The following is a 19,396-nucleotide window of genomic DNA, read 5'->3' on the forward strand; positions in this document are numbered from 1 at the left end:
CTCTTCCTCCCTCCTTCTTACAGGAAGTGACTGTGGGGGGGGGGTCTGACCACAGAGCGGAACAGCTGCAGCGACTCACGAAACAGGAAGTTACCGACTGACTCAGTCTGATCTCAGGTCAGATCAAAGGAGAACTGCAGTTATACGTAAAGTACATTTACAAGTACTTCAGTTTGTACTTATTTACTTCCATACGTTAAACCTTTTTCAACAAACCTTCAGAACCCCCCCCCCCCCCTTATTGATGACTCAGACGGAGAGAGGTGCATTCTGGGAGGGCAGATACAGAAATAAATCCCCACATGTAGACGCAGCAGAGCGAGAAGCGTGAAAATGCAAATTAAAAAATGAGGCTGAGGAGGAGGAGGAGGAGGAGGAGGAGGAGGAGGAGCTCCTCCTCCTCCTCCTCCTCCTCGGGCTTGTGACCCGAGTATAGTTGTCAGCGCTCCAACATGAAGGACATCCTGATCCTGAAACGCATCTGGAGGAGCGAGGAGGTCCCTGAAGGCCACACAGAAACATGTTGCTGATGCGTTCACTGACAGCTCGTAAATCAGAGAAGCAGTTAGAAACAAGAAACGCTTTATTCACAACATGTTGAAAGTTGAACTAATATTCAAACTAAAACATTTAGGTTCAAACTATTGACTTTAATAAACATTGATTATTAAATATTGAGTCTTTGTATCAAAACGTTATGTTTGAACCTGTGTGGGGGGGGGGGGGGGGGGGGGGGGGGGGGGGGGGGGGGTCAGTCCGTCATCTCTCTTTAAAAACAAACATGTGACGATGACACTACCAAAATAAAAGCACTATCAAAATAAAAGCTCGTCAGTGAGTCTTCTTGGAGGAGCCGAACCCGGAGAACCCCATCACGGCCGCCATCTCGTCGTCCTCCTCAAAGTCCACGTCCTCCTCCGCTCGTCGCTTCCTCTCCTTCTGCTTCTCCTTCTTGTAGGCCTTCGCCTTCTCCTCCTGAGACGAGGAGGAACGAGGAGGAGTCAACACCACGACTACAACATGATACTTCCCGTTTCCTCCTCCTAACCTCCTTCTTTCCTCACCTCCTCTCTCAGCTCCTTCATGCGCTCCTCAAAGTCGTACTCCTTCTGTTTCTCCTCCATCTTCTTCTTGTTCACCTCGAACCGCTTCTTCACCTGATCGAGAGACGAGCGCTCCACTCGCATCGACATCCCCAAGTTCCTCTGGTCTGCACACACACACACACACACACACACACACACACACACACACACACACACACACACACACACACACACACACACACACACAGAGTTATACACACACACACACACACACACACACACACACACAGAGTTATACACGCACACACACACACACACACACACACAGTTATACACACACACACACACACACACAGTTACACACGCACAGTTATACACACACACACACACACACACACACACACACACACACACACACAGTTACACATGCACAGTTATACACACACACACACACACACACACACACACACACACACACACACACACACACACACACACACAGTTACACACGCACAGTTATACACACACACACACACACACACACACACACACACACACACACAGACTCACGCTTCTTCCCGTTGATGTGGTCGAGGAAGTTGATGGAGTCTTTGACGACACAGTCACAGACGTTACAGTAATAACTGAAAGAGAAGAAGACAAGCAGCCAATCAGAGCGCGGCTGATCCTGTGATGATGATGATGATGATGATGATGATGATGATGATGATGATGATGATGATGATGAAGGTGTTAGGTACCCGCCCATCTCGGCCTGAGGAGTGGTCTTCGTGATGACGATGGTCTTCCCCAGTTTGGACTCCAGGTCCACTTTGTAGTCTCGGTGACGCAGGAGGTCCCGCTTGACCGGCGGCGCGATTTTCCCTAAAAACACACAGAGACACGACTGTGACATCACTGCCTGTGAGGCCTGTGACATCACTTCCTGGAGTAGATGGTAATACGTGGAGGTCCTCACCATCTCTCCTCTCCCGGTCTCTCTCCTCAGACAGACGCTTCTGGGCCAAGTTCTCATACTCGTCTTTATCCCACTTCCTACGGAAGTCATTCTTACTGGACTACAAGAGGAGAAGAAGAGAAGAGCAGCCACAGATTAAAGCCTTTTAATCTGAAAATATTAAATATGAACCAGCTGTTTTTTTAATATATTCAATAATAACTAAGTTTCATCCAGATGTTTTATTTACATGTGAAACAGGTGTTACATGAATCCTGTTCAGTAAATACTGATTGAAGAGGTTTAAACAGTAACTAACCTGTTTCTACTGTGATAACGTTAACTCGTCATGATGCTTTTATTGTGAAACTCTTGACACTGAAACAGGAAGTTGTTTCTGTTTAAATCTAAGCTTCCAGGTGATTTCTTCTTCTCTTCTGTTGCTAAGAGGATCTTTTGTCTCTTTAACAGAGTTTAGTTAAAACATCTACTGAACTTACATCCGTTAGTGAAGACACGTACTACAAAATAAAAGCATCAGAGAAATTCAGACATGTAACAGAGTCGTTCCTCTCTCATATCTAACTAATCACAGTCATGGAGCTCTAACTATTCATCACTAGTGGAGATAAACACAGTGAATTTAATCTAAAATCTAGCCTTAATGTGTTGTGTTAATGACCCTTTTATTGTGAAGGAATCTGGCCGGATGTCCTATTGTTGTCCTATTGTTAGCGGAGCACAGGCTAACATTTAGCAGTTAGCTACACAGATTATGTTTATATAGAAGTAGATTAAAATAAAACAGACTTATGGTTTATGAATGATCGGTTTCAAGTGTTTTATAAACACTAGTTTCGTTACATTATTTGGATTAAACTGTAAACGTAAACATTGTTGTCTCTTTTCATGTTGTTAGCTAAAGCGTCGCTTCAAACGGGTTTTTAAACCGTTTAAACGGACCCGGTGTGATCCGTTATCAGCTCTCATTAACGGACTCACTCGGGCCGAAGAGAAAGTCACAGAACAATTCAGTTTATTTCATGTTTGTAACACTAAAAACAGATCCGATCAGGAACTCACCCCGCTGCCGGACGCCATCTTGTTTACTCAGTAACGATTTACGGCCTGTCGCACATTCAGTGTTACGTCTTTTCCCCCTTTTTTAGAAACAGCGCCGCCTGCTGGAGCGGAGTCACAAGTGAGTTTATAGCGTTCGAGAAATAAAGGAGTAAACAAAATACAACAAAGATAACAAATATAAAGTGTAGAAGAAGTGATAATAACTAATGGAAACTAAAAGTGAAAAATAATGTTGAAATTGAAAAAGTAGTAGAAAGTTATATTGCACATGATATGGTTTTTATTGTATACATATATTTATATATATAAATATATATATATATAAATATATATATATACATGTACTATATGAAGACACATTAAATACTTTATGACTATACGAGTAAATCTATTATTTTAAATATTTGTTTCTCTTCAAACAGAACAGAATGACGCTGTCCAATAATCATAATTCATGTATATCAACACTTTTCATGTATAACTGAGTATAGATACATGAGTATTATCCAAAGACACTCATCACTGTTTACTGTGTTCACTCATATTCAGCTCATCATACTTCTGTGAGTTTTACTCGTAGTTTATTCTAGTTTGTGGTATTTGTACTTGACTGGAGTCATACTTCTTCATCATCATGTGTATATTGAACATATTTCTAGTTCCGGTGTTATTGTTGAAATACTTAGTTTGTATTTTTATTTCCTCTTATTGTTATTCTCTAAACACTAGACATGTTTCTTATGACTAAAATACTTCCGGTAATGAACTTTGTTTTTTATTCTCATTTTAGTAGAAACCGGAAGTCTCCCAGGTGAGTCTCGTGGCCCCAGCAGGCCCCGCCCCCTTCTCTTCTCCTCAGGTGCGGCTCATTAAAGAGCGATGAAAGCGGAACAATGGCGTCCGACGCGCCAAAGTCAAAGAGCGATGATGTCCAGCAGCGGAGTGGAACCAGCAGCTCAGAGCCCGCTGCTCTCCTCCAGGTCTGTACCTGCAAACCGGAAACACACCTTTCTACACCTGTGTTAGAGAGACGCACGAGACACACGGTGCATTCACTCAGCGGGTCATCCGGGTCACAGTACCGGGACACGTCGGGAAAAACCACCGGTACCACAGCGGACCGGAGTCACGTGTTCATCATACTTTTATTCTTATTTCTGTTTTATTGAGATTCATTTAAAGGTTATTTTACTTCTACAATCTGCAGCTGTTAAACTCCAGAGAAGAAGAGTTCATACATTTATAAATGCATAAAAAAAAAATATATATATATGTATATATATATATATATATATATATATATATATATATATATATATATATATATATATATATATATATATATATGTGTATGTATGAGATGGATAAACGTAATCTGCAGTTCAGCGTTAATTCACATTAATTAACACGAGTACCGTGGATCTTTTTAAGACCCGAATTTTGCCTGTCAGGCTCTCTCTGATTGGTTGAGGTTAAATGCTGGAAATAATGAAATATCTCGATAAATACTTGTGAAATACTCATAAATTGAGGTTTTTCACTTTCAGACTAAATTAAAACTGTTTTTCACAGTAAAAGCTCTCCATCTACAACTGCAGCTTTTATTGTGAAGTAGCAACAAGAAGTGATTTATCTTGTTTTTAGTTTTTGTGTTCATTCACTTTAAATGTTCACGTTAAACTTTAAGTTACATAACGTTAAAGAGTCGGGAAGCAAAATGTTTGAGTAACTTTATTCAAAGTTTATCTCACAGACTGAATTAAGCATGTTCGGTCTGTCTGGTCTGGATCGGTCCGGTCTGTGTAGTCTGGATCGGTCTGGTCTGTGTAGTCTGGATCGGGGCAGTCTGGTCTGGATCGGTCTGGTCTGCGTTTCCGTTTTTTCTTTGTGTGGGAACCTCGTTTGATAGACCAGGACTGTGGTGGACCGACCTGGTCCGTCCTCTGATGAGAGTTTGTGTCCTCAGCTTCTGTCTCGGGTCGTGGTCGTGTGCAGAGGGCTGGTCGGATGCCATGTGGGACGGCCTCCCCGACCCGCTGCTGACCGCCGCCCCCAGAGGCCCCGCCCCCAGAGGCCCCGCCCCCAGAGGCCCCGCCCCCGAGCCCTGGCTCCTCCCCGGCTGCAGCTCTGTCTTCGACAGTCTGGTCAGGTGAGCGACACGGCGGCAGGATGTCCTGATGACATCATCTGTGTGGAAGAAGTACTGTGATTAGTACTCCTACCATAGTGTAGAAATACACACAAACATACTTCAGTAAAAGCTAAAGTATTATTGGTAAAGTATTGCCAACAGAGTAAAAAGTACTGATGATGTAAGAGGTATAAAGTAGCAGGCAATGGACCTACCGAAGTACAAGTACATCAACACAAAGTACTCAAAGTGAAGTATAGATTCTCTGGATTTATTCCAGCTGATGATTCTTCATGATGACATCACCTTTTTAATTATTATTGCTCTGATGACTCACTCAAAGCTCCTTTTAAAAACCTGGTCTTTGGTCCTCTTCTCCTGGTCTTTGGTCTTCTTCTCCTCCTGGTCTTTGGTCTTCTCCTCCTGGTCTTTGGTCTTCTTCTCCTCCTGGTCTTTGGTCTTCTTCTCCTCCTGGTCTTTGGTCTTCTTCTCCTCCTGGTCTTTGGTCTTCTTCTCCTCCTGGTCTTTGGTCTTCTTCTCCTCCTGGTCTTTGGTCTTCTCCTCCTGGTCTTTGGTCTTCTCCTCCTCCTGGTCTTTGGTCTTCTCCTCCTGGTCTTTGGTCTTCTCCTCCTGGTCTTTGGTCTTCTCCTCCTGGTCTTTGGTCTTCTCCTCCTGGTCTTCTTCTCCTCCTGGTCTTTGGTCTTCTCCTCCTGGTCTTTGGTCTTCTTCTCCTCCTGGTCTTTGGTCTTCTCCTCCTGGTCTTTGGTCTTCTCCTCCTGGTCTTTGGTCTTCTTCTCCTGGTCTTTGGTCTTCTTCTCCTCCTGGTCTTTGGTCTTCTCCTCCTGGTCTTTGGTCTTCTTCTCCTCCTGGTCTTTGGTCTTCTTCTCCTCCTGGTCTTTGGTCTTCTTCTCCTCCTGGTCTTTGGTCTTCTCCTCCTGGTCTTTGGTCTTCTCCTCCTGGTCTTTGGTCCTCCTCAGTAACGCGTCTCCGGCCCCGTCTCCTCCTGCTGTCGGCGGCTTGCGAGGACGAGACCGAGCTGCCAGCAACAAAACCTTCAGGTTCAACTTCTTTATGTTCTTTGTTTAAAAGGCAGACGTCTGTAGTAGCTTAGCGTAGCGTAGCTTAGCATACAGACTTTAAAGTTCCTTTAAACCCCCCCCCCCCAGGCCGTCCATCTTGGAACGTTGTATCCTCAAAGTGTCCACCAGCAGCGTTGCCGTGGGGACGGATGATCTGGACAACAAGAGGTCAGTGAACACAACTGATGACATCATGAGGCGTTCAGGTGTTTTCTGTATTTGAGAGAACCTCATATGTTTCTTTTATACCCTGCAGGTCCCCCTACGACCGGTGCTACCCGGTCCTGCCGGACCCGAACAACACGGAGACCAACGGGGCGGTTCTGAAGCGCCGGCAGAAACAGATCCAGTACGGAAAGAACACCATCGGGTACCAGAACTACCTGCAGCAGGTCCCCAGGTCAGAGCGCCTTCACATGTAGCTGTTAGCATGCTAGCATCGATCACACGTTGACTTCCTGTTTTTCACCAGATCCCCCAAAAAGGAGCCGTGAGAGCGTGAATAGATTAATATTAATAACGTGCAGTCTTTTATTTTGAAAATCAAGAGCACAGAGAGAACTGTCTTGATGTTCGGAGGGTTAAGACAGGAAGTCACTGTTACTACAGACTGAATGGCTCCTCCTGGCTCCTCCTCCTCAGGCACCTGCGGGACGCTAAGCTCCACCCCTCTACTCCCAACAAGTACCGGAAGTACAGCCGGCGGTCCTGGGACATGCAGGTGCGTCTGTGGAGACGAGCGCTGCACCTGTGGGACCCGCTGAGCGACGGCCAGCCGGACGGAACCAACACACCGGACCCAGTGGAGCAGCTGTAGGTGGAGCACATGACCATATCAATGAATACTGTAGCAATAATATCAATAAATACTGTAGCAATAATATCAATAAATACTGTAGCAATAATATCAATAAATACTGTAGCAATAATATCAATAAATACTGTAGCAATAATATCAATAAATACTGTAGCAATAATATCAATAAATACTGTAGCAATAATATCAATAAATACTGTAGCAATAATATCAATAAATACTGTAGCAATAATATCAATAAATACTGTAGCAATAATATCAATAAATACTGTAGCAATAATATCAATAAATACTGTAGCAATAATAATATCAATATATATACTATTTAAAATAAAAATGTAATGATGATAAATACTATTACAATAAAATATAATGATTACTATACATTTTAATATAATACAAATTATAATGATAAAATAGTTAATGGTGACGGCTGTTTTTCAGTATTTTAAGAGGAAACTCTTCTTCTGGTGTTTTATTTCAGGCAGAACCAGCTGGCGAAGATGACCTCTGACCTGTGTGAGGATGGAGGAGACAAGCAGAGAGAGAAGGAGACTCCAGCAGCCTCTAAAGCCTCCTCTGTGTCTCCTCTGTCTGCTGTGACGTCTCTGGAGCAGCCTGGACCCTGGAGCGTCCCACCGTCTCCGGTAACACCTGAACACACCGTGTGTGTGTGTGTGTGTGTGTGTGTGTGTGTGTGTGTGTGTGTGTGTGTGTGTGTGTGTGTGTGTGTGTGTGTGTGTGTGTGTGTGTGTGTGTGTGTGTGTGTGTGTGTGTGTGTGTTAAACAGCTGTTTAACCACCGTGTCTTCTGTCAGGAGGCCGAGAGGAACCACAGGACTCTTCGTTCTCCTCCTGGATTCAGCTGCTCCTTCAGGAGGCAGATCACCTCCAGCGACAGCGTGGCCGACTGGCTCCGCCTCCTGCTGGAGGCCGACCCCGGCCCAGGTGAGCTCACCGGTTCAGAACCAACGCCGCAGTGGCACACGGAGCCTCAGACTAATTCATGTGTTCATCACTAGTAGAAGCAGGAAAGTACCTCACAAGTGTACTTGAGTACATGACTAAATGTGTTTTGCTGCCACGTTCTAAATAGAGAAGTTCCTCGTCACGCGACTAACGCTCCTCGTCTCCGGTAGACTCTGAGGACCAGCGGGTTCCCGTCTTCTCCGAGCAGCTCCTGTGGAACCCGTACTGAAGGAGCAGCGCTGCGTAGACCCGGAGGAGTCACAGCTGCTGTGTTCTGTCCTCCGGTGCGTTTCCTCTTTTTAAGATGGTTCACTCGTTACTGTGACGACAGCAGGGATGTGATTGGTCCTGATCCACGAGGAGGGCCGCGACCTGAAGAGAACCCGAGAGGATCCGCCTCCTCTCAGCTGAACGCTTGACCCGAGCGTGGAGCTATAGTTTACACTGTGTGTGTGTGTGTGTGTGTACTTCTGTTGGAGCACTGTTCACCTGCGTGTGTGTGTAGCTGTAGTCCTGCACTGATGGAGCGGTTTGTTTGGTACCTGAAGTCACGTTATGATCACGTTGTGGCCTCTCTGCAGGCTGTTGTTGTCACTTCATGCTCTGCTGTCTGGATCGGCTCCAGCTCGTCCTGTCTTCATGGGGGGGGGGGGGGGGGGGCGCTTTGTGTTGTGAGTTTCTTTTACTTTGTTCCTCAATTTGACATTTGTGTGCTGCTCGAGTATCGAGAACGAAGCTGAAAGATTAATAAAGATGTAAATAAAGTGTTAAAGTTCACAGCTCCTCCGGTTTCTTCTCTAACGACGTAAAAGTGTTCACATGAGCAGAGTACCTCATAAAAACACATGTACTCTAAGTACCTCATAAAAACACATGTACTCTAAGTACCTCATAAAAACACATGTACTCTAAGTACCTCATAAAAACACATGTACTCTGGTTTGACTTCGGGCCCGTTCCAATATGAACACGTTGGTTTGAATTCAAGAACTAAATCAGACCCTCGTGGTGATGATGATGATCAGACCTTCATCATGAACCAGCTGAGCTCAGAGCATTAACACACAGAACTAATCATTAGACTTTAATACAGAACAAAGGACGGACTCTCAAAAGACTGAGGAACAAATGGAAATGTGATGAATATGAGGTAATAAAATAAATTATAAATACAATTTAAATAAAGTGCAAATGGAAATGTAGCCTCGTGATCTGTGAATATGCTTCATCAGTCTGAAGATGCTCTTCATCAGTCAGAGTCTCAATGAGGCTCCTTCACCTCCGGTCCGCTTAGTCCGCTTCGGGCTTTGGTCTTAGGCCACACTGGAGAATCCTGACTCACACAGGAATGTAGTCCTGAACGGGAGAAGGAGTTTCACAGCCCTCAGTGCTGGACACGGGTCCTCCTTTGAGACCGCAATCCAGAAGGAGCCCAGGTCCAGTTTGCCCCACTGCACCTTTAAAGTGCTGTCGGTGGAAACGTCCAGAAGATTCCAGATGTGAGGGCAAAGCAACATCTTCTTCAGTGGGATCCACAGGAAATGGGTCCAAAAGCCACATGTGCCCGTCTCCGGGACCCTCAGGACAGGATGTGAGGTGCTGAGAGACAGAGTCACCGATGGAAACCGGTCCATCCTCTGGTCCTGGGCCCTCAGTCCACAACGCAAGGTTCCTCCTGAAGGCTTGAACTGTGTCTGCAGCAGCACAGATGTTTCTATTTCTCCCTTGACGTGAGATGTTCAGCCGGTTCAGCTGTGAACTCCGTGTTGGCATCGTCATGGTCCAGAGGAGACCTCATTCCTCAGTCCTGGACCATCTCACCTCACTGTGATGGAGCAGCTGGACACGATCTGCTTCCATGTCTTCACAAACATCTGGAGTTCACAGCTCTGCTTTTAATGAAGTTGGTGGTTTTCACACTCCGTCCATCACCTCGTGGACCTCTGGGGACATGTGTTTAGCTGCCGGGCTTTCACGCTGCACACCCCGACACGGTCGAGCCAGTCCAGGCCGTTCTCCGTGCAGCAGTTATCCACGCAAAGGACACAACACAGCGTGTCTTCGTGCGAACACACACCCGCAGCAGTGCTGATGCTGTGACGTCAGTGGACTACTGATGCTGTATGCATGAGCCCGTGTCCGCGGTGCGGTGACTCCGAGAAGCAGCTCCTCCTCCGCCGTGAACGCGCTCTCACTCTGCGCCACACGTCTGGCTACGAGCTGGCTTCGTTCAAAGCACACGTGGAGTCACCGGTCAGTGACAGACCTGTTCTGCACCTGTGGCCCGTTTTCCTTTCTCTTGAAACATCCCACCGGCTCTCCCACGAGCGCTGGCTGTTGGCTTTAGCTTCGAAGGCTTCAGAGCGTCGCTGGATCGCGTCAGCTCACACTCCGGACTTAACGAAGTCAGGGTTGGACTTGTGCACACATTTAGACTTTTTTGGGGGGGTTGGCACCACTGTCGTCTTCATTTTGTCTTTTTAAATACTTGTCCATAACTTTCGCTAGCGGCTAGCTGAGTGTCGTCTTCTGCTTATTGGACGCATTACCGCCGCCTGGTGGCGGGAAGCTGTACTGCACGTGAGGAGTCTCTGGTGTCTTCACTGATAACCTCTGCGGTCCCGCGGCCCTCAGGTGCAAAACTGAACGTTTTTTGCGGCCCTCTAGGTTAAGAATCATTGCGCTAAACTACCTCCATAAAAACACAGATACTATAAACTACCTCGCAGTACCTCCTCTTCCTCCTCCTCCTCCCTCAGCTCCTCCTCTTCCCCCCCCCCCCCGCCTCCTCCTCCGTAAATGTTATTTATGAATGCCTCCCGCTCACGGGCGTGTGCACACAGACTCCTTATTATTATTATTATTATTATTATTATGATTATTATGATGATGATGATGATGATGTTGTTTAATGGTTCCTCCACACTGGACCGGTGATTATAACGGATGCTCGCCTCGTTCCGGACCTTAAATCCGGGACTTTAATTCATTGTGGTCGGTTGTGGTGCTGACAGCTCCGGTGCTCTTTAAATAATAATACTGGGTCAATACACACCGAGGCCGTCTTCCAGCCAGCGGAGCCGAGCTTCAAACACCGACACCCTCCGGAGGTTGCTGCCGGTTAAGGTAAGCGTGCCAGCCGGCTGCAGCGTGAGAGAAATGAGCGCTTGTTTTTGTTGGTAGCTATTTAACGTACCGCAGCATCCCGCAGTGTTTTCCTCCTCACACGCCGCTCCTGAGCGCTCACAGGCCGGCCAGACGTTATCACACACATCCTCCGGTATTACCACTGTTGGCACCGCTGGTTCTAGGATGCGAGTTAGCCTGAGCCAGAAATAACCTCTCTCGGGTAGAAGCTGAAGTAGGGACGATACATCAGAACAACCCGGGAGATATTTACCGGGTTTGTTTTGTAGCTAACGCGGATAGCTAACGCGGCTGTAGCTAACGTTAGAGCTAACGCGGATAGCTAACGTTAAAGCTAACGCGGCTGTTGCTAACGTTAGAGCTAACGCGGCTGACGGTTGGCAGGTCAGTTAGCCACCGTTAGCTCACTTGCTACTGCCCCTGGATTCATCCAGACAGGCGGCCAGTGTAGCTTCTCTGTTAGCCCCGCAGAACCCCCCACCCTCCTCTCTCTCAGACCGGCCTGATCACCCGGGAGGCAGCGAGTCTGTGTCGGCGTCGGAACAATCTTCATCATCCGTTTTGTTTCAAGGGTGCAAAATGGCTGAATTTATTGTGCCGACCTTGAAAGTAATAACGAGATGACATATTATTTATAGCAAAGCTAACCGTTCCGGTGATGTAACCGGTCTGCGTTAATATCACATATCTGAATTATTTTATTTCTAAACGAAGTATGTAAAATAGTATGTACAATAACGACATTCACACATTTATTGTGCACTCAAACGGGGAGAAAAAACGCTACTTCTGCGTGTTAGCATCCCTCGTTGAAAACAATGGGATTTGTTAGCCACAAGCTAGCAGCAGCCAGTCCGACATCAGACAGGCTGCACAATGGGCCTCCTGTCATCACCAAACACTGAGCCGTTATTTAACCACGTGTTTAACCCTCCCAGTAAGACCAGTAGCAGCAGTAAGACCAGTAGCAGCAGTAAGACCAGTAGCACTGCACACATGACACATGTTTAAAGGAAGTCCTATTGTTTGTGGCTCATGACCTCATTTGTACCTACAGACCAGCTGACATATATATATATATATATATATATATATATCTCAATAAATATATATATATGCTGGGCAACGATTAACATGTTTTATTGTGATTAATATTACATGATATTCTTTGCGATTAATCTCATTGTTAGGCGCAAAATTCAATAATGAATTCTAAAGTAGTGTATTCACACTTTTATGTTAAAGTGCTGCTCTATGAACTAAAGGTCAACAACATTTGGTGTAAACACTTTACACTCATCAGGTTCTTGTTAACAGCAGGATTCTCTTCACACAGCAGCAGTTATAACACAGTTATAATGATTCTGATCATAGATATTCAGCGTGTTCACAACTTTATCTTCATGTGTGTCAGAGATGAATTTAAATATACATCTTAAACCTGAAACCTATCTACGTCATGTTTAATGTTTGTTAAAGTCTCAGTAGTGATAACTAAATGATATGATTATTATACATATTACAAACAAAACACTTTAAAACTCTAAAACAATAATTTAAATGAATCACGTATTTTGTTGGTATGTTGGTCAGACGCTATGCTACGCTGATTAGCGTAACATGTGTGGTGTTTGTTCTAAATGTACGTTGGTACATAGAGGGTGATGAGAAGCTGTACATGGAGGGACTTAGGACCCAGGGGAACGTAGGTGAAGGAAACAGGAAGAGACGGAAGAGACGCCACACAAACAGCTGTTCACCGCTCGCTGCTTCTTGTGTTAAAAATGTCGCTTAATAATAAAAAAAACTGCGTTAACGTGCGATAAAATAATTGTCGGCGTTAATTAATTAATGCGTTAACGTGATAATAACACGTTAACTTGCCCAGCACTAATATATATTAACCCGTTATTGCGTTAATGCATTCATTAATTAACGCTGACAATTATTTTATCGCGCGTTAACGTATTTTTTTTTATTATTAAGCGACATTTTTAAGAAGAACCGGCAGCGAGCGGTTCATTCAAATGGGAAACTTTACATGAGAATTCATGGGAAATAATGTAAAGAGGTTTGATGTATTTAGACGTATTTCGAAGTAAACCTTGTACCATCATGAACAAACATAATCCACCAATTTGCCAAATAAATATAAGTTTATATATATATATATATATATATATATATATATATATTCAGTGTTCCTGTGGCTCAGACTGTGCTGTAGTGTTGGCAGTGTGGATGTAAACATATTATTTAATGTGATGATGATAAATGATCAATACAGATGATCTTTTCATGTATATTTTATTTTATATTCATGTGTAAACATCTCCTTCAAACCATCACCAAAACTACATTTTACAGACTACATGTGAACACATCATGATAACGTTATAATGTAGCTTCAGCCAGTACTCATGTTCACTGAGCAGAGCCTGAAGGCATCATGATGTCACTGAATGAACCTCCGTTGGTTAGCCGTTAGCGGTGCTGCTAACGTTACTAGCTCTCCTCTGATTGGTTGTTTACAATGAAACATGATCAGAGACTAGAAACACATAATGAAGTCCTGAAGTTAGCTTGTTCCTGTAGAACGTGGACGACTCAACACTCGTGTCTCTCCTTCCTCTCCAGGTGCGTTGCCGGCGGCAACAGCTGACTCGACAATGTCCTTGTGAGAGTGGGCGGGGCTACCTGGCCCTGAGGTAAGGAGGAGGAGTCTCAACCCTCAGCCCCTCCCCCCCTCTCCTCCTGCGACGGACCGAACGGCCGGACACTCAAAAACACCGGTTGTGGCTTTCCCCTCCCTCCTCTTGTTCCTCCTCCCCTCTCACCCCCGCTCTCTCCCTCTCCTCCCCCGTCTCCCCCCTTGGCCCCGCCCCCTGCCACCATGTTGTGGTCACGCTGTTGTTGGAGAGCCTGAGGAAGCAGACTCTGGAAGGTGACCCTGCTCCGCCAGGGGACTTCTATCTGGTGAGTCTCAACAGGAACGTCGTAGGGCGCCGTGAAGGAACGTCGTAGGGCACGTTGAAAGAGCGTCTTGGGGCGCGGCGAAGGAACGTCGCGAAGGAACGTCGTAGCGCGGCGAAGGAACGTCGTGGCGCGGCGAAGGAACGTCGTGGCGTGGCGAAGGAACGCCGTATGGCGCGGTGAAGGAACGTCGTGGCGCGGTGAAGGAACGTCGTATGGCGCGGTGAAGGAACGTTGTGGCGCGGTGAAGGAACGCCGTGCAGGAACGTCGTAGGGCGTCGTGAAAGAACGTCGTGAAGGAACGTCGTAAAGGAACGTCGTGGCGCGGTGAAGGAATGCCGCGAAGGAACGTCGTAGGGCGCCGTGCAGGAACGTCGTAGGGCGCGGTGAAGGAACGTCGTATGGCGCGGTGAAGGAACGTCGTATGGCGCGGTGAAGGAACGCCACGAAGGAACGTCGTAGGGCGCAGTGAAGGAACGTCGTGGCGCGGTGAAGGAACGTCGTATGGCGCGGTGAAGGAACGTCGTATGGCGCGGTGAAGGAACGCCACGAAGGAACGTCGTAGGGCGCAGTGAAGGAACGTCGTAGGGCGCAGTGAAGGAACGTCGTATGGCGCGGTGAAGGAACGCCACGAAGGAACGTCGTAGGGCGCAGTGAAGGAACGTCGTGGCGCGGTGAAGGAACGTCGTATGGCGCGGTGAAGGAACGTCGTATGGCGCGGTGAAGGAACGCCACGAAGGAACGTCGTAGGGCGCAGTGAAGGAACGTCGTGGCGCGGTGAAGGAACGTCGTATGGCGCGGTGAAGGAACGCCACGAAGGAACGTCGTATGGCGCAGTGAAGGAACGTCGTGGCGCGGTGAAGGAACGTCGTATGGCGCGGTGAAGGAACGTCGTATGGCGCGGTGAAGGAACGTCGTATGGCGCAGTGAAGGAACGCCACGAAGGAACGTCGTAGGGCGCCGTGCAGGAACGTCGTAGGGCGGCGCTAAGGAACAGTGATAAAAGGATCTTTTTATTTAACAGCTACGGCTCCTTTGAGTTCTAAACATTTTCTTCAACACAAATAAAATTTAATTTTCTGTTAAAACTCCACCTTTTGGTCTTTTAGTCCCTGCTGGACCCGAAAACCCTCGCAGAGTGCTGGCCCCCAGATGGCTTGATGCCTGGTGAGTGTTTCACATTCAAGGATTGTGTGATTTGCTCTAAATGAAGAGAACGCCAGTGAATTACAACACAAAGGTCCAAATCTGTACAGCAGAGTCTGAGATCCTGACTTTCAGCCTCTAGTTTGGGTAAAACCCTGAGAAACACTGGATCCTACATTTCCCATGATGCAACTGAAAAGTAAAGTAACTAATGTTATGGTATGTGTTTGTTCCTCTCAGAGAGCAGCTACTGGCAGCTCTGCCCTCCCTCCAAGTCCGGCCTGCAGGGGGGGTTACTGAGCTCTAGTTTCCCCCCCTCCCCCGGCCCCGTGCCCCTGGTGCCCCCAGATGCTCACCTGCAGGAGGGGGGTGACCCCCTGGACGGCGCCCTCCCCTCTCACCTGCAGCAGCACCGGCCCCTGGCCCCCAGCACCTCGGCATCTGAGCTGTCCCTCCCCGGGGCCCCGACGGCCCCCCCCCTCGGCGGCCCCGGGCCCCCCCCTCCCCCTCCCCCTCCCCCCAAACGGCACTGCCGCTCGCTGTCGGTGCCCGAGGACCTGTCGCGCTGCCGCTACACCTGGCGGCCCAGCGCCTCGCGGGTCTGGACTCCCGTCAGTCGGCAGCAGTGTCACGGGGGAGGGGTCACGGCGGGGGGAGGAGTCATAGGATTGGGCGTGGCGGGGGGAGGAGCCTGTCCTCTCCGCGCCCCCAGCTCCTCCCTGAACTCGTCGCTGCACTCCTCATCCAGCCCCACCTTCTTCAGCCTGGCGCTGTCTCCGGACTCACCGCTGCCCTGGAGCTTTCCGTGGGACCCCAGCGAGGCAGCGGCGGGGGGCGGAGCCTGTTGTTGCTTCTTCCCCTCGCCCTCCTCCTGCTCCTCCTCACCCTCCCCTCTACACCCGCCTCCCCCTCCTCAGAGGCGTTTCTCCCTCTCCCCCGTGCTCATCAGAGACTCGGCGGCGGCCTCCACGTTCCTGCCGCCGCCGCCGCCTCCTCCGGTGCCGAGCCAGATGCCGGCGCGTCCGCCGAGCTGCTCGGCCGTGTCGGCGTCGGGCGGCCCGGTTCCCGCCTCGCCCTCCTCGGCCTGCAGCACGCCGTCGTCTCTGAGGCGGAGTCTGCCGCCGCAGCTGCCGCGCTGCCACTCGCAGCCCTGCGACCTGCTGCTGCTCAAACCGGGTCTGAAGAGACGCCGGGACCCTGACAGACCGTGTGCCAGACCCGTCCTCGACTTCACCAAGATGACCCAGGTACCGTGTGGGCCGGCTTGTTATTCACATTCAAAATATTGTTCTTTTTAAAAACACTAAATCTTTGCATCTTTTAATGGTCTTCGAGCTTCTTTTATTTTCATGGCTCTTAACGAGGTCAGAATCCGACGGCGTAAACGGACGAGTGTTCTTTTGATCTCATCACTTGGTAACAATTCTTCTTCTTCTTCTTCTTCTTCTTCTTCTTCTTCTTCTTCTTCTTCTTCTTCTTCTTCTTCTTCTTCTTCCCTCCTGCAGACGCGCAGCATCGACCCTCAGTGTCTGGAGCGCGGCGGCGGCAGGCTGGCCTGCGGTGACGTCTTCATGGGGATGGAGTCCTTCATGGGCGACTTCCGGGGCTCCTGCTCGCCGGCCGAGTGCCTGGGCAGGACCAGCATCGGGCCGCTGAGCGAGAGCGACGAGGAGTGCCGCGAGGAGGACGACGAGGAGGATGGCGAGGAGGAGGAGGAGGAGGCGCAGGAGCGTGAGGCGGCGCAGCAGGCCGTGTTCGAGAGGGATTGTACAGAACTGGACTTGAACTTGATAGAAGAAAACTGAGGCGTTTGTAAATGAAAGGCTGTTCTCTTGTTCCGTTGTTTTGGATTTTAGTTTTTTGGATTGATCTGAAGCCGCCCCCCCCCCCCCCCCCCCCCCCCCCACGCACCGCCATCGTCTCCTTCACGCCGCGCCTCCTTGCCACCAATCAGCAAGGCTCTCAGGAACAACGCCTTCTCTCATTGGGTGAGCTGAACGCTGACGACGACGACAGTAATGATGTGACTGTTGGTGAAGACTGAAGGAGAGGAAGTTTAGCTTAGCATCGCGCTGACACACCAGGTACCTGAAGACCCGTCCAGGTGTCTTCCAACACGCTTAACGGTCCGACGAGGCTGCAGCGCCAAACCTACAACGCCGTCGCCACGGTTAGGTCCTCGCACCACGACACCAGACCTCTACCTCCAGAGAGTAATAATAATAATAAACCCCAAACAGAGACGCTCTCAGACGCGGTCATGTGACCTATGCGGTGCGATGCGTTCAGGTTGGCTGCTGATTGGTGGCGTCGTCCTGTCAGGCTTCACTGAGGGCAGGTAGCCACTGATGCTGTTGTCCACCTTTTGGTGTGTGTGTGTGTGTGTGTGTGTGAGAGTGTGTGTGTGTGAGAGTGTGTGGGTGTGAGTGTGTGTGTGTGTGTGTGTGTGTGTGATATCACGAGCTCCTGGTGGTCATGTGACTTCAGATTGAATCCAGATGATGTCATTTATTTATTTATTTATTTATATTTTAATGTATTTGTTTGTCAAACGTCACGTCTCCATAATGCCGTTAAAGCACCACAGAAGAAGAGGAAGGTTACAGCCTCTTCGTCATCACTCACGTCTCATGTTTTCAGATGCTTTTTATTCACACGACTACTTTACACCTCACAGGAAACACTTTTATTTTGAAATCACAGGAAAAAGAAAATAGTCAAATCCTCCTGTAATGATGTTCAGATGGTTTAAGTTATTTAATACTCAATGTTTTATTATGAACATTTTACATTGTTTATCTTTTAAATTACAGAAAAAAACTATTATCTTTAATAAATGTGAAATTGAGAGTTAAATCTGGATTTTAAAAACTAGATGTTTCTGATAAAAGTCATCAAATTATGATTCTGAACAAACGGTCGTATGAGACGGTTTTAAATTATTTTCTATAATTTATTCCCAGAAGACGTTTACGCTTCTCTGGATTTAATCTGGATGCTGAAGATTCACAGAACCACCAGGTGAGAAAGTGACGAAGGACGTCCGATGAAAAATGTTCAAACGGTTATTTTATGATTTATTGATTTATTTTTAATATTTTCTGCTTGAAAGTCACTAAAAGAAGAAGTGCACGTTGAAGGTGTGAACCACACGTTTCCTGCTGATGCTTTCAAACCCTCATGAAAATCATCCGTCACAGTCTGCGTTTGATTTAGATTTTCGCCCCAAAGCATTCTGGGATCTTCCTTGGCTCGTGTCGCAGCCTTCCACCAAGTTTCATGTGAATCGGGTTTGTAGTCTTTACAAAAATCCCACTTACAAACCAACGACATCAGCTCCTTAGCGGAGGAAATAAAGGTCTCTTTAGTGATGCGTTCAAGCACACTCAGACATCCGAGAGTTGGTTTTTAAGCTGCCGATTTAAAATCGCATCTAATAGCGACGTTAGAGACTGAAGCCAGGGAGACAATCAACAAGGTAACAGGATTACCGTTAAAAAGAAACATATCTTTGGTCGGTTCATTTCGGCAGGCGACTCTCAGGACTCTGATGTCCAAATGTCCCTAAATGCACCGAAAAGTAAAAGTTACGATTCAATAAAGTTTGATTTGAAAAGTAAAGACGTCTAAACGTCGGCTGTGATGGATCGTCATGTTAAAGTTTCATATCTTGGTTTCACTTTGTAAAAGATTGTTTTTACAAAAACATCCTCTCTCTCTCTTAAAGGAACAGTTCAACGTTTTAGAGACACAGCGAGGCGTTCAGGTGAACAGCAGTTTCATGTTTGTTAGCCTAGCTTAGCATAAAGACTGGGGGACCCCTGCCTCTACCAGACTCCTGTCAGGTGACGTGTTGAACATCTCGCTCTGAGAGGAAGACGATGAGACTATTTACCAAAGTGTTGGACTGCTCCTTTAAGACGACATTAAAGTTAGCTATAAGCTAGCTTGTTAGCTTCACGTGTTGTCCACTAGAAGAAAAAAAACAGGTACAGTCTTCACTTAAATTTACAAAACAACTACATTTAAAAAGCAAACCAGAAATGTC

The 19,396-nt window shown here is 47.4% G+C and overlaps 3 protein-coding genes across 3 annotated transcripts; 2 read left to right on the forward strand and 1 right to left on the reverse strand.

Moving 5' to 3' along the window:
- Positions 1-748: 748 nt before the first annotated feature.
- On the reverse strand, positions 749-3,110 carry zmat2 (zinc finger, matrin-type 2). The gene is made up of 6 exons (XM_079171652.1): positions 3,088-3,110; positions 2,026-2,125; positions 1,808-1,931; positions 1,617-1,690; positions 1,065-1,210; positions 749-975 (listed from the first exon to the last, which is right to left on the reverse strand). The coding sequence occupies exons 1-6, from the start codon at positions 3,103-3,105 to the stop codon at positions 832-834; spliced, it is 606 nt and encodes a 201-aa protein (XP_079027778.1). The 5' UTR covers positions 3,106-3,110; the 3' UTR covers positions 749-831.
- Positions 3,111-5,423: 2,313 nt separating this feature from the next.
- On the forward strand, positions 5,424-8,367 carry slbp2 (stem-loop binding protein 2; the record flags this gene model as incomplete). The annotated part of the gene is made up of 8 exons (XM_079171834.1): positions 5,424-5,458; positions 6,196-6,276; positions 6,385-6,465; positions 6,554-6,697; positions 6,940-7,110; positions 7,599-7,761; positions 7,932-8,061; positions 8,253-8,367. The coding sequence occupies 8 exons, from the start codon at positions 5,424-5,426 to the stop codon at positions 8,309-8,311; spliced, it is 864 nt and encodes a 287-aa protein (XP_079027960.1). The 3' UTR covers positions 8,312-8,367.
- A 5,783-nt stretch (positions 8,368-14,150) lies between these two features.
- Positions 14,151-18,487, forward strand: fam53c (family with sequence similarity 53 member C). Its single transcript, XM_079171636.1, has 4 exons — positions 14,151-14,205; positions 15,312-15,369; positions 15,589-16,595; positions 16,854-18,487. The coding sequence occupies exons 2-4, from the start codon at positions 15,363-15,365 to the stop codon at positions 17,151-17,153; spliced, it is 1,314 nt and encodes a 437-aa protein (XP_079027762.1). The 5' UTR covers positions 14,151-14,205; positions 15,312-15,362; the 3' UTR covers positions 17,154-18,487.
- The last annotated feature ends 909 nt before the right edge of the window (positions 18,488-19,396 follow it).

The sequence above is a fragment of the Pholis gunnellus genome (genome assembly GCF_910591455.1).
Source record: "Pholis gunnellus genome assembly, chromosome: 13".
NCBI classification, from domain to species: Eukaryota; Metazoa; Chordata; class Actinopteri; order Perciformes; family Pholidae; genus Pholis; species Pholis gunnellus.